This window comes from Desmodus rotundus, chromosome 8, assembly GCF_022682495.2.
Source record: "Desmodus rotundus isolate HL8 chromosome 8, HLdesRot8A.1, whole genome shotgun sequence".
Taxonomy (NCBI): Eukaryota; Metazoa; Chordata; class Mammalia; order Chiroptera; family Phyllostomidae; genus Desmodus; species Desmodus rotundus.
The window spans coordinates 128,171,421-128,185,958 of record NC_071394.1 but is presented as its reverse complement, the minus strand read 5'-3'; the positions used below and the strand labels follow the sequence as shown (position 1 = coordinate 128,185,958).

Here is a 14,538-nt window from a genome sequence, read left to right as displayed (position 1 = left end):
AGGCAACCATGCAAGTTGTTTATTTTATAAAGTAACCAAAGGATCCTGCACAGGGTGTCTACTGGCCATCCCCTGTCTGCAGGGCCTGGGCTGAGAATCACTTTTCTGAAGCGGTGACGGGTTTGCTGGGAGCCACCAAACCCTCCCGGGTGTCTCCCCAGCTACGGCCACAGTCACGCGCCATGTCAGAGACCCACAGCTGGGCTGCGGGCCCTGTCTGGGCCACGGTCTGCAGCGGAAGGACACACTCACTTGTGTAACACGTTAATGTATGTGTGAGTCCCTCTGGGACTATGGCCAACCCAAGACACGGGCTTTACCTCCATATTGAATCACACAGCGCTGGTTGGAGGGATGGTTTCCAAGAGGCCCAGAGAGGTAGCAAAAGCTCCATAAAGACCGACCGGGAAGGCGGGGAAAATATAAGTCAGTTTATGGCCCCTGTAAATAATTCATGATGATATGCTACAAGGCCACAGGGTCTATTTAAATCATGTGGACATTTTAGGAAATGTTAGAAAGATTCACTTTGGCAGAGCTGGAAGTGCGAGTGACGAGGACCGTGGGCGTCTGCGAGGATCGTGGGCGTCTGCGAGGATCACAGGACTGACAGGGAGGAATCGCGGGCAGGTGAGAGATCCCGTCTGATGGGTGCCCAGCGATGTGCACAGAGCGGTGGGCCGTGGCTCCCCTTCCCCACCTGCTAAACGGTCGGCAGTTACGGAAAGTCTGATGACTTTAGTGTTCCAGCCCGAGGGTACTTCGGTTTGACGGCCTCCCCTTACCATCAGAGATTATATAATTGTTCAAGGTCTTCTGATAAAAAGCAGGGAGATGATGAAAAAGAAAAAACTACATGTTGTATGATTCCATTTACATCAAGGTCAAGGAGACAAAACTCTATGCTGGAGAAATTGAGCCTCTGGGGGCGGGTATTAACGAGGAAGGGGTAAGAGGAAAACTTCGGGGGCGCTGGAACAAGATACACAGGTGTATTTGTAACATTCATCACATTGTACACTTTAGATCTGTGTACTTATTGTGTGCCTGAATAAAGCAAATTTTGAAACTCAGGAAGACTGTTGCTAACTAACGTTTGAAACTTTCTCTGGTGAGATAGATGCTCAACCCTCTGGGCAGGCACTGAGCCCTCCCGGTCGATCTCTGTGCTCACACAGCGCTGGCCATGGGGTCTCCTGACAAAGGATTCGAAGTCTCTGCCCTTAGGGAACGAGGTTCTGGCAGAGCCTCACGCTTCTTGCCACACCAACCTGTTGTTTGCCCAGCTCTGAAGAGGGAGGAGAGAAGCCTGTTGGCTTCTGATTAAGTAAACGCAGCTTCGCCGTGGTCTGAACCCTGAGTGGGAGTCATGTCCCGGGGTACCGTGTGAAAGGACAGGCCCTGGGTGTGTCCAGACCTCGTCTGAGCTCAGGGTTCCCGTCAGCTGCACTAGCACCTTCGCAAGGCAAGCCCGAAACCCGAAGGCGAGCTTTGCTTTCGTGTGTGTAAGGAGGCGGAGAGGGGAGGGTAAAGAAACAAATTAAAAATGGAAAAAGAGCACTCATCTTTCTACTGCTCGTGCGTAAGCCCTGCGAACATGTTTTCCTTTCTTTCACTGTGATGAAGTGTACAAAACACACCTGCACCATGGTAACCATTTTTAAGCGTGTTGTGCATGGAGTACATTCACAGTGTTGTACAACCGGCAGCACCGTCCCTCTCCAGAACTTCCTCACTCCCCCAAAGGAAGCTCTGCCCCACGGAACACCCACTCCCCATCCCCCACCCCTTCGTCCCTGGCCACCACTGTCCTACTTTCTGCCTCCTTCCACATCCGCCCTTTTGTGTCTCGCTCATTTCACGCAGCACAATGTAGGAGTGCTTCGCTTTCAATCCTGAGGATTAATTGCTGCTTGTTGATTTGAATAACAACCAGGAATTAAGCTAAACCACACACACTCCAAGTCACACCTATACATAGTCATTGCTTTGTGAGAGGGGTAGGAACTTTTCTTTAAACCAAAAGTGATGGCGATAACTAGAAAAGATGGCAAAAGGCTATGAGAAATAAGCAGCAGCATGTCTCTGCCAAGTGGAAATGTGGTCCCATGGTCACACACCCCCGGCCACTATGGCTCAGGGACATTTACTTCCTGTCCGTGGCTACAGGCTGACGGTGGATCCCGGCTTGGGGGCAGGCACGCACAGCCACCTGAGCAGGGGAATCGTCCTGACAGGATTGCATTCCTTGGTGATTAGGAGCAACAGAAAAGAAAGCTTTCTTACTTGTCTGAACATCGGCCGGGAGCTCGCTAAACTAAATGTAAGTGTAGTTTCAAAGGGGCTTTTCCAGAAGCTTACACCAGCCCATTTCTTCCTGATTATTCACCGTCCCTCAAAGGATAATGTGAGAGTTGAAGGTCAGGAGGTGGCAGGAGAACGTTCATTATTAAAACATCCACCTTGGATTTGCCTTCAGCGGCAGCTTTGAAAACCCTCCTCGAGGGAGCGGGGAGAGGGAGCAGGAGGGGAGATTCCGTTAGGACAGACACCTGTCCTGGGTCCGCTCGAGCCCTGACCTGCACCACTGGGCCTGAGGTGGTGACAGTCCCTGCTTCACGAGCACAGGCACTCGGGTCACTTGCTGGGCCACTTGGACAAGCCACCTTGCCTCTCTACGCCACGGGTGCCCTGACTGTAATAGCTGGCCAAACAGCGAACCGTGCGCGGCTTCGGCAGGTACTGAAACGAGACCACACGTGTAAAGCACAGAGAACAGGGCTGTGGTGGCCCCGGTCACCACCATCCCCGCAGGCGGGACAAAGCCATGGCCGAGTCTCTGAACTCCGATGACCCATGCCCTTATGTACGGCCGTCCCCTAGAGTGTGGGAGGGACTGTGAACGAGAGGGAACCACTTGCGTGGCCCAGTTGGCTTTATCCTGAAGGGCTGAGCCAGTTGAGCCCTTAAAACAGAAGGGGCTTTTCCTGGAGAAAGAGATTCAAAAAGTGTGAAAGAGATTCACCGTGAGGAGGGTTCTTAGAAGTCAATTTTGAAGACAGAAAGGGCCACAGGGCCAGAACGTGAGCGGCCTCTATCCGCTGACAGCCACCCTGGTTCTCAGCCATAGGGAAAGGGGACCTTGGACTTGCAGCCACAGGGAACTGCATTCTGCTGCAGCCACGTGAGCTTAGGAGAGGACTCCAAGCTCTAGATAAGAACGCAGCCTGGCCAGCGTCCTGACTGGAGCCTTGTGGGACTGAGCAGAGAACCCATCCCCAACTTTTGACCTACAGAGCTATGACCTAGTTAATGGGTGTTGTTTTAAGTCACTGAGTCTGTTGACAATTCGGTACACAGCAATAGAAACATGATCTAGAGCTTGGAACCAGATGGGACCCCAGGCAGGGCCTGTGAAGCTGCTCCAGGAGAGGTTTGGGGAAATGTGAGGTACTGTGTGCCCAACACCCCCCCCACACCTCCCCTTCTGAGCTGAATCACCGCTGTGGGCGGGGCCATGCTGAGTGAGCGGCCTTATGGCAGGGCACACCCACGAGAGGGACCAAGAACTCGGTATTTACTATACAGCTCTAGTGTCCAGATGCTGGAAGGTGGTGGGCAGGGAGGTGGAGGAGTGGGTCCGGGAGAAGGAGACACTGTGGCCAAAAGAGCTCATGGCTGGTCACCTCACCTAGACCTGCAGGCAGCTCAGGTGATAAGCAGGAAACAGGCAAGATTCGGTGGAAGCCTGGCCTCAAACCCCAGAGAGTGCAGGCGGTAGAGGGGCTGGTTGAGGTTTAAGGTTGCTGGGAGGTGACTTCTAGGAATAATGGCAATAACTGACCAGTCCCCATTTGTTCAGCATCTGCCACATGCTGGGTACTTTCTATACTTTTATTTTCTTCAGGAAAACTTCAAAGTCACAGCTGGGAAGACACACAGCTGAGCTTCACACCCAGGACTGCCTGACTCCCAAGCCCACGCACCGGATGCTAACCAAGATATCCACCCTCAAGGCCACAGGCTAGGGAGGGGCAGATGTCAAAGACACTTGTTTTGGCCTCATGAATGCCAGGTCCTGGGCAGCCAGGGGTGGCACCTGGTCACCCTCGCTGACACCTTCACCACCTCCTTCACCACCTGTACTCCTGACACGCTGGCAGCCCTCTGCACGCTGCCTTTGCCTTGTCTGGAGGAGGACCATTGGCTGACTTGGCCCATGCTCTGTCCTTGGAGCAACTGGACGGGCAGACTGCAGCCTCTGCCCACTGCAGCCAGGGAGTGAGAGGCAGTGGCCATCTGGGACCTCCGCCTTCACCTGTGGCAGCTGAGAGATTGGTGAATATGGTTTTTTGGGAGGGGGGGCCTGGGTCTACTTGCTTCTTCACCACCAAGGACCAACTTCTTAATCACTTAGGGGGATGTGACTGGGAGGTGTGAGTGAATCACCATCCCGGGAGCCATGGCGGCCAACTGGGAATGTATCCTTCTGTGTAAACCTCCTGTTTTAGGGACCAGGGATTAGGACCTTCTATTGGTGTCATTGTTTCCAGCAATCTTAAAGGGGTGTCAACCCACAGCGCATGGAGAATAACTTTTTTTTTAAATCCTCACCTGAGGACATTTTTTTTTCCATTGCTTTAGAGAGGAAAGGAGAGAGAGAAACACTGAATCAATGTGAGAGAGAGGCATCGATTGGTTGCCCCCCTCCCCCAACACGCCCAGACCAGGGGTCCTTTGACTGGAGATCAGCACCTGGACTGGAGATCAGCACCCGGACTGGGGATCAGCACCCGGACTGGGGATCAGCACCCGGACTGGGGATCAGCACCCAGACTGGGGATCAGCACCCGGATCAGGATGTATGTGTCTGGACCGGTACTTACACACACCTGAGCCTGGACCAGGGACCGAACTCACAACCTAGGCATGTGCCCTGCTTGGAATTGAACCCTCAACCTTTTGGTTACAGGACGATGCTCCAACCAACTGAGCCACACACTGACCAGGGCAGAGAACACGTAAGTCTCTGAAGCTGTCTCAAGTACCTGGGGCTGGTCAATAAAGTGATCCCTCTGGCCATCCAGGCAGCCTGGGGGAAACCAGGTCAGCAAAGGAAGGCTGCCCACCCCAGGAAATCTTTGGGGCAGGCAGACACATGCTTTCCTCACCCAGAGGGGCCAGGACAGCCCCCAGGAGGTGTTATGTCAATGAGAAGGGCCATTATGGAATATGTTACATCAGAGGATGGTTCTTACGGCAGATGCCACATCTGTGAGATCGACCACATCAGTACAGCAAGAATCTGTACCTCATTCTTTTAAATGGCTGCGTAGCATCCCAGGGTTTGGCGGTACCATACTTTATCCACCCAGGCTTCTAACAACATTGGGTTGTTGCCACTCTCCGGCTTCTAGGGCAAGGAGCAGAACATGTTTATCTCGAGTTTCAAAGTACCAGTGGGACATGCCTCCACCCGCCCCAATCCCCAGCCCCAGGACCCTGCCGGGAACTTGGATTGTATTCCCAAAGGCGGTGACCAAGGAGGCTGGAAGATGTCACTTCCAGGGTCCGTTGGGTCATGGTGGGCTTCTGTAAGATGACGCAAGCACTGTCTGCATTTGCAAAATGCCTTCTATCTTCTGAGGCGTTGAGGACTTTCCCCTGAGAGGGTGAGCCCAAGGCCGAAGTGCCTGATAAGACTCTCCGCAACTTCGAGGCCAGTCTGGCGATCTTTCTCCACCTCTCAGTGAGGATAAAAGGCCGGGGCCCTGCCAGGCTCCGCAGAAGACCCAGCTCTGGCTGCACAGCCTGGCCCCCGCCAGCCCTGCAGACAACTGCTCCAGAGCCCAGCTGTAACCCTCCGAAGCCCACTGGGGCATTTTCCTTCATTTCTCCCACATACGTCCTATAAAACCAGTCTGGCCAGTTCCTCCGTGGCAGGAAGTGTGTGTGTGTAGAAGCTCATTCAAAACAGTTTATGATTTTTTTAATTTTCCAATGACAGTTGACATGCAAAATTATGGGAGTTTCAGGTGTACAATGTAGACTTGCAAACAATTCTCAAAAGCTTGCTCTAGGCTGAGAACATTTCTTGCAGTTTTTACTCTAGCAGCTTCAGTTCTAGAAACTTCCCCGCAGATGTCTTTGGAAGTGCCCGACGTCACCTGCAGTTGGGACAGTCACTGGGGCTCTGGGGACAGCGGCCGAGACCCGAAAACAATGCTCCTCAGGGCAGCCCAGTCACACAGGCTCTGCCCTGGAGCTGGTCCAGGTCATCTGCAGTGGAAATAACTCAAATAATCAAAGTAGTCACAGTCCCATAACCAAGGAATCTGTCCGAGACCAGATGCCGGGCTGAGTGATTTGCACATCTTGTTCTTTTCAGACCTCCAGCCACCCACCAGGTGCTGGCACCCCAGTTTGGTAACTAAGGACATTGAGTCTTGGGGAGGCAAAGTCATTTGTCTCCATGACTAATTAGTAAGTGGTGAAGTCAGGATTTGAACCAGCTTCGTCCACCTCTAAAGCTCGTCAGAAGGCGGTTGTTTCAAAAAAGCTAGAAGGGAACTGACAGATCTCTGCCCTTCTCCCTCTGCTGGTTTGCAGTCAGGGGTCTGAGTCTCCTGGGATGCGTGGCCTGGGGAAGTGAAAAATGCAGTGGTCAGCAAGAATCCAGAGGCTGAGAGTGGCTGAGAGGCGCTGGGTGTGAGCCTCAGAGATGCCCCGAGGCCCAGCTGCCGAGAGACTTCAGTGGTGGTCCTCCCACAGCGTCCGTCCATCTGTCCATCCAGGGCTGGCCGGAGCCTCCAGCAGGAGCAGCAGCAGCAATCACACCATCCTCCAGGCTGCTGGCTCGTGGCCTCCTCTCCATGGCTAGAATGCCACCACACAAGGGCGGAGGGTCTGTCTGGGTCTGGGAGATGTCCCAAGTCCTTCAAACTCAGGCACTTCATCTCACCACCGCTGCACCCCCTGTGGCATCCTGGAACCCCTCACCAGAGGTGTGTGAGTTGTTCTCAGTTCCCATATGGCTTTAGCCAAACATCCTCATTTGAAATAGCATGACCTTCCGGCCTCGGGATCAGTCATGGAGACAAGGTTTCTGTCCGGAGGAACCCGGCAGGTGCCTGGACCTACACCATCACAGCCCAGCTCGCTGCTGGACCACACGGTGTCAAGTGCTGCAGAGCCTCTCCGTGGCTCCCAGGGTGGCGTGACATCGCACAAAGCCCAGCAGGCGGGCTCCAAACCAAAGACGGCAGCCCGACTTCTAAGCTTCATGACCTTTGGATGTAGAGAGTTGACGACCTTCTGGAGACTGTCTTTTTACCGTCCCTGACAAAGGCGGCAGACTGGCACCTCCAACCTTTCTGCAGAAATGGCACGTGTCACCCAGAATGCTTCGCTCTTTCGTCATCCAGGGCAGCAGCGTTCACACTTCACTGAAACTTCAAGAAAGCTACACTGCCTGTGCTTGTGGTAGAGTTTTAGTTTGGTTTTTTTGTTTGTTTTTTTTTTTAAGATTTTATTTTTAGAGAGGGAAAGGGAGGGAAAAAGAGAGGGAGAGAAACATCAATGTGTGGTTGCCTCTGGAGCGCCCCCTACTGGGGATCTGGCCTGCAACCCAGGCATGTGCCCTGACTGGGAATTGAACCTGCAACCCTTTGTATCATAGGCTAGTGCTCAGTCCACTGAGCCACACCAGCTGGAGCAGTTTGTTCTTTTTTTAAAAGACATTTCCAAATGTGTTATTTAGAGACGTTCGCTCTGAGGCGAGGCATTTTCTGGCCGCACAGCCATGTCACCGAGCTGCAAGTCCACCTGGCAGAGTGGACAGCCCCTCCCTGTCCGAGTCAGACCAACCAGGCTTTCCTCGGTGCCCTTGGCTTGGGCCACACTCAGGAGAGAACTGGTAAGTGTGGATTATTTTTAAAGTAATTATTATAACTGATGAAAACACTTTCAAACTTAAAAGTTAGTGAAATGCAAGCCTACAGAGCAAATTCCGGTTTCGGACTGTATTCTATCACCGATTCCACATCACTACTTAGAGAAAGCCAAACCAGCCGAGTTAGGGGACTGTGGAGCGACGTGGCTATGGTGGGAGACCACACAGGACAATGTAGAGTCCCTGTCACGGTCGTGAGTGCTACCGACAACTGTCCTCACACAGGAGGCCTCTGCAGGGCCACACCGGGCAGCCAGATACATCCAGTGTAACCAGCTCCTTCCAGCCCTTTTCCCCTAAGCTCCCGCGAGATCTGGCCGGGAAGACAAAAAGATAACACAACGAGACTCATGCGGCACATACACACACTTTACACCCTTTACACTGTATCACAGGCCGTTCGCCACCATTCCTGGGTATTCCCTTGAAACCTGCCGGGAGTGGGGCTGCACTCCTGCAAACACACCCCCACCCCCCTCCACTCCCTCCTGGACACACATAAAGGGACCAGCACAGACGTACAGGTGTGTTCGGCCAAGGGAGGACCCCAGGCTCTGGGTGAGGCAGAGATGAACATGGGATGAATGGGATGCTGCTGAACAGAGAAGCCACCTGTTGGAGATGGAGAGCCGGAAAGTGGAAGGAGCTCAAACCCCTGCCTGGAGGAGCTCCCCTGTCTGTCATCTTGTGTGAGCAAGAAATGAATAAACAGCTGTTGTGTCTGAGCCAACATACATATTTCTGCTTGCGTGTTACAGCAGCTTACAGTGCGTTACACCTTAACTCTTAGACTCATCGATGTAAAAAGTCAGGAAGAACAAATTACTCATCAATGTCAACATGAGAAGCTACAGAGCCCACGCCTGTCTCCAGTCTCCTTGGTACACAGTGCTCAGGGCATTCTGACCACTTAACTAAAAGTAAATATTTGAAAGGAAATTCAATACCTTTCCCTCACCTAAAGCCATCGGTGAGTTGCCACTGGACAGAATAAAGGAAGCAGCGACCCACAGTGGGGGGTAGGGGTGAAGAGCCCGCGCTCCAGAACCAGCGTGCCCAGATTCACAGCGAAGCCTGGGACAGTCCCTGGAAGAGCGCGGGGTGGGGCAGGGAACAGTCACCTCAGACTAGATGGTCCTGCATACGTGTGGGGTGCGGGGGAGGGGTGCTCCTCAGTCCCGCCAGGCACGCCTGGCAGGCACCAGCCAGCAGCTCCTCATTTGAACGTGAAGAATGATGAACACACGCCCAGGGCGAGGGTGCACGCCATTTGGTGTCTGCCTACATCTCTGGCCAGAAACAATGGCAGCAAGAATGGGGTCACTGAGCCCGACTCTGGTATCTGGGTGGTGCTTGGAAGGACGCTAAGTTGAGGTTTTAACAACTGAATTCCAACTGAACCAGTCCTTCTCTCCTGGAAGCAGGGGAGCTGGTCCAATACCAAACTCACACAATCACACCACACCAAGAAGCGAACTTTCCTTTACCCTTCAGCTCCGCAGTGAGGCCAAGTTCATTTTCACTCTGCCAAGTCTAGGTTAAGTGCACCAGTACTCTCTCTGGCTCCTCTCTTCCTTTCAGGACCAGCTCCAGTAACCTCTCCAAGGCGCCCCCAATGGTTAGACCAACCCCAAGACTTCAGGCAAAGCAAATGTACCAGGCAACTCCTCCAACCACAAAGGCACGGCCCTCAGTTAAGTCTGTCACAGGGCCAGTTCCAGACACCGCGGAAAGGATTTCAGAATGCGAAATGAAAGTGCCTAGGCTTCCTCCTAATTACACACGTAACCAGGAGACGTGGTTCCCGAGCTAAGAACTTCCTGGAAGGAGGGGCTCCTGCTACTGGAGCTACAGAGACCAAAGGGCAGCCTCTCCAGCCCACGGAGAGAAAGCAGAAGGTAGCAGAAGCCAGCTCAGAACCGGCTGCAATTGTTCCGTCATTAGTAACGCCTTGATTAACACCATGTTCTCAACGGGGAAGTTCTCAGCTGTTATCACAGACCACCGGAAACACTGCAAATAATTCCCAGGGTTTCAGTACAGCTCCCGAGTGTGGTGGGCGCACATTTTTCTCACACACGCAATCCCTCACATTCTCATTTGCTAAATTACCCTTTATTCTTTCTTTCTTTTTTTTTTTTGCTTTGTAATCAGTACCGTATTTTGCCATGTATTATGTGCACTTCTTGCCTAAATTTTTGAAGGACAAATAAGGATGCACATTATACACGGGAATCAGTGCTGAAACATGCAGGGGTGGGCATTATACACAGGAGCACATTATACACAGTAAAATCCGACATATTAAGGAGACTCTTTATTCTCATTTTCAATTTTTTTATGTATTGATTTGAGAGAGAGAGAAAGGGAGACAAGGAAAGACGTAGAGAGAAACCTAGATTTGGTGTCCCGCCTATTTCGTCACTCACTGGCTGACTGTTGTATGTGCTTGACCCCGAATGGAACCCGAAACCCTGGCGCATGGGAGACAACGCTCCAGTCAACCGAGCCGCCTGCCAGAGCATAAATTACTCTTTATTCTTAAATTCATTTTTTTTCTTCAAGCGAAATCTTGAAAACTCAGTCTTAAATTACGGTAAATATGCCCTGTTTTAAATGACGTCTTTCAATGTTCTCTCTACCGGGCAGAAAGGAACCGGGAAGCTTTCCTGGCTTGGGTTTATAATGATGGCAGTTACCAAAGCGCCCAAATTCACCTCCCGGGCTCAGTTATATTCCTTAGTTTATGATTTACCCTAATCGACCTACCTGGGACATGCAAACACCCCTCTCAGGAACAGCAGAAGGGCAACCAAAGACCCAAATCGCTTCCCGGACAGCTTTACAAGACACAAAACCTGTGCTAATCTCAGGAAAGGCCTCACATCGAGTTCCTACAAGAAACCAGGTGATTTACTGTTTCCAAACTCCTAGCGCCCGCGGGACACCTCCTCGCAGGCACGAACAGCTAAGATGTGATGGTCCCACCCCTAAACGGAACAGCTCGAAATTCAGAGAGATCAGGACCCCCAGCTCGGCCGACCCCTCAGCGGTCAAGGTCCACTACACCAGGCGGGAGGCGGGGGAACCGGGAGCCTCCGCGGCCTTCTGCCCGGCGCTGTCACTTTCGTTAATGTTCCTGAACTGCAGGGGAGCGAGAATGGAGCGTACGGAGACGGGAAGCCCAACGCCAAAACCTATTTCCTTGCCCCTCTCCCTGGTCCAGGCGAGGAGTTGGGGGCCAAAAGGAAAGTCCCCTTCCCACGCCCTGGCTCACCGGGCGCCCCCAATAATCCAGGTAAAGCCGCCGCGCGCGGGGCGCGCCTCGGCTTCCAGGCGCTCTTCCTTCCTTTCGCGATCCGCGAGGGGCTCAGGCCCCAGACTCCGGGACTCGGGGCTCGAGGACACTCCCACGTGCCGCGGCCTCCGCCCAGGGCGAGGTCGCTCGAAATCCAGGAGGGCACGGCCACCGCACCCGAAGCGGCGCGCCCGGGAATCAGGCGGTGCGGGGGACCCCCGCGCGGTCCGCGCATCCCGACTGCTCTTCCCCCTGCCCCATCCCCGCACCCTCCGCCCCTGGCCCACGTCCGTCCCCTCCTCGCCCGGCGCCCGCTCGCCCGCCACCGCCGCCCCCCAGCGCCGCGTGCTCTCGCAGCCCCGCACTCACCCGCTCCGCCCGTCGGGCGCGCGGCTCTCAGCAGCAGGACCCCCAGCAGTGTGAGTGTGACCCCGCAGTTCAGGCCGCCCATGGTTCCGGGCGCTTCGGCCTCGGCGGGAGAAGCGACTGTGGCCGGTGGTCCCGAACAGCGGCCGCGGGCGCCGGAGCCTGGCACCAGCAGCGCTGCGCTCCGCCCCGCCCCGGCTCTCTCACCTGCGCGCGGGCGGGCCGGCCGCGGTTCCGCCCTGCGCAGCAGGAGCTGGAGCTGGCCGGACGGTCCCTTCTCCTAGCCCCTCCTCCCCTTCCTGCTTCAGCACCCGCCTCTTCCAAGCCCAGGAGCCCGGGGCTTGTCTTCACCTTCCCGGGTGTAGCCCCCACTCTCAAGGTTGAGAGCGATGAGTTTGTTGGTGGTGTGTGTGGGGTTGGTTGGTTTTCCTTTTTGGTCTAAAGCCGTGGTGGTCGCTCTTGGCGGAAGCTAGTCTGCCTTCCCTTCACTGTCCAGAAGGAGGCCACTGCGCTCCCCACTTTGCACGGGAATATTTGTGGATCCCCCAAGCCCTGGCTTCCTCCTCCGTGCTCTGTCCTCGACTACTGGACTCGAGCGGAGCGCACTGGCCTGGAAAGCCGGCGCCACAGCTGCGAGCCTGCCACCCGCTCCCCGGACTTCCCCGGCAGTATTTCTGCGCTCTCAGCGACCCTGCCGCATTACAGATGAATCAGACTTGCTGTGAAGTTAGGCAACCTGCCCGCGCTCTCTGGGCCAGTGAGTAATTGAGAGGCAGGAGTTGACCGCGCAGGATGGGCTTTCCACAAACGAAGTAGCTTTGTTAAATTTTTGAAGAACGATTGAGTGACTGAATGAATGAATGCCTGAGGCCGGAAACGGCCAAGAGAAGAAACCTTACCGGGTCCACAGGGGCCCCTCTCTTCCGTTGTGAGTGGGGTAGTACCTGCGGTCCGCGCGGGCGGCATGCAGGCCCGTTGCTGGGTTGTAAAAATGAAGGGTGCTAGGCTCCTTTCCCTCCTCCCAGCTGCCACTGTGCCTTCGGTCTCTGGGTTCTCCTATTCTGCAGGCCACGCACCAAGTGCAGGGTTACAGGGCCACAGGGAGAGGCAGTGGATGGTTTACGGACTCTGAGCTGGCAGACCAGGGTTTTGCCAAAATGGCTCCATGGCCCCTTTAGGGCCTACCTGTGCCCAGGGCAGGCAGAACAACCTGGGAGGGCCGGGACAGGAGCCAGAGCTTGCGCAGAGCATCAGTCCACAGTCCACAGTCCAGCCCCAGCTTCTGTTTCATTCTTTGGGAAACAACATTTTCAGGCTGCTCCTGCTCTCACTGTGAACGGGGTGCGAAATCATCTCTGAGGAGCGTCTCCCCCTTCCTTCTCTGTGTCTCCAGTGATGAGAATTTAGCAAACCCTGCACGCAGGGAGCACACAGTCCGTGATGGAGGCAGAGATGTCCACACTGGGGACATGACCCAACCCAGGCTCCCGGGGTGGGGGGACTGTGAGTGGGAGGGGCCCTCAGTGTGTCTCTTCTAGTCCAGGGTCCCCCTCAGGCAGACAGATGAGGAAACTGAGTCCTAGAGGAAGGGGAAGGTGAGAAAAGTAGGGAGGCTCTTGGTTCTCCCCCACGGAATTGAGGGCAAATTCATCAAGAAAAAGAAATCTAACATTCTTTAAAATGTTGATGCAGACCAGAAGAGAAAAAGCAAATTTTGTCTGTTTTTCTCATTCTAAGCAGGCATCCATGCCCCAGCTTCTTTTCCTAGCATCCAGAACACCATTTTCCCCCAATAATAATAATAATGAGTGGAAGTATGTTGAGTGGAAAATATTGGGAATATGGCTTAACAAGTCTAACCTTAAGGAACAAGTTATTTCATTTCTCCAGAGTTTGCCTAACTGGCCTCCCTCAGACAGTGAAACTAACTTCCTGTAAATAACTTGAGACCCAATAATTCTCAGATGTGAAGGGTTAGTGATGGTCCTAAAGAGAAAAAGATGACAGTGGCAAAGAGAAAGAGATGAAAAATTAGGGAGGCATCTTGGCATCAATTCCACGTTAAGAAATATTCAACCCTGGCTGGTATAGCTCAGTGGATTGAGTGCAGGTCTACGTACCAAAGGGTCGCCAGTTCGATTCCCAGTTAGGGCTCATGCCTGGGTTGCAGGCCAGGTCCCCAGTAGGGGGCACGTGAGAGGCAACCACACATTGATGTTTCTCTCCCTCTCTTTCTCCTTCCCTTCCCCTCTCTCTAAAAATAAATAAATAAAATATTTAGAAAAATGAAAAGTGTTTAAGAAATATTCAAATATGTGGGCACTGAACTGTCTTTGTATGCCCATCATGGCATGTCTAATAATGCTTAAAAAGCCCTAAATGTGTTACAATAGAGAGTAGTTAAATAAATTGTGAGCCCAAAAAATAAAAGGCGGGAGGTATCTCAGCACCCTTTGCACAACAGCCCAGCCGCGCAGCCAAAGTCAGGACATCCTGAGGTAACGTCTTGGTGTGTGGAGAGGAGTGTGAGCAAAGATTGCTGAGGTATGGACGTGTTTTGTCTTTACAAACACGGCTGGGTGGAAGGAGTCAATTTGAAGATTATTTCTGAACAGGAAAAAAATCCAGGCAGGTATAGTCTGTTGCCAAAGAAAAATGACACATTGAAGGGTAAGTTTCAAAACAGACAATTTCATCTAATATTGACCACTCCGGGAGCCCTACAGAGCTACAAAACAGAGATTTTTTTTTTTTTTTTTAAGGCATAAGCCCACAGATACGGGGAGAACAGAGAGAAGACAACAGCAAAATCCTCCAGGAAGCTGGAAAGCAGGTGGAGAAGTGGCAACAGCCTTAGGGGCATGGAGACAGCAGAACCCTGAGCCAGAAGTGGGGGAAACTGAGGAACAGCGTGATATATACA

General features: G+C 53.3%; 1 protein-coding gene across 2 annotated transcripts in view; it reads right to left on the bottom strand.

The window, feature by feature from the left end:
- CDCP1 (CUB domain containing protein 1) overlaps positions 1–11,820 on the bottom strand; it is a 38,028-nt gene extending 26,208 nt beyond the window's left edge. For both annotated transcript variants that reach the window (XM_053930020.1, XM_053930021.1), the window contains exon 1: positions 11,619–11,820. In XM_053930020.1, coding sequence (XP_053785995.1) covers positions 11,619–11,700 — 82 coding nt within the window. In that variant the 5' untranslated portion in view covers positions 11,701–11,820. The remainder of the gene's footprint in view (positions 1–11,618) is intronic.
- Between the last annotated feature and the right edge of the window lie 2,718 nt (positions 11,821–14,538).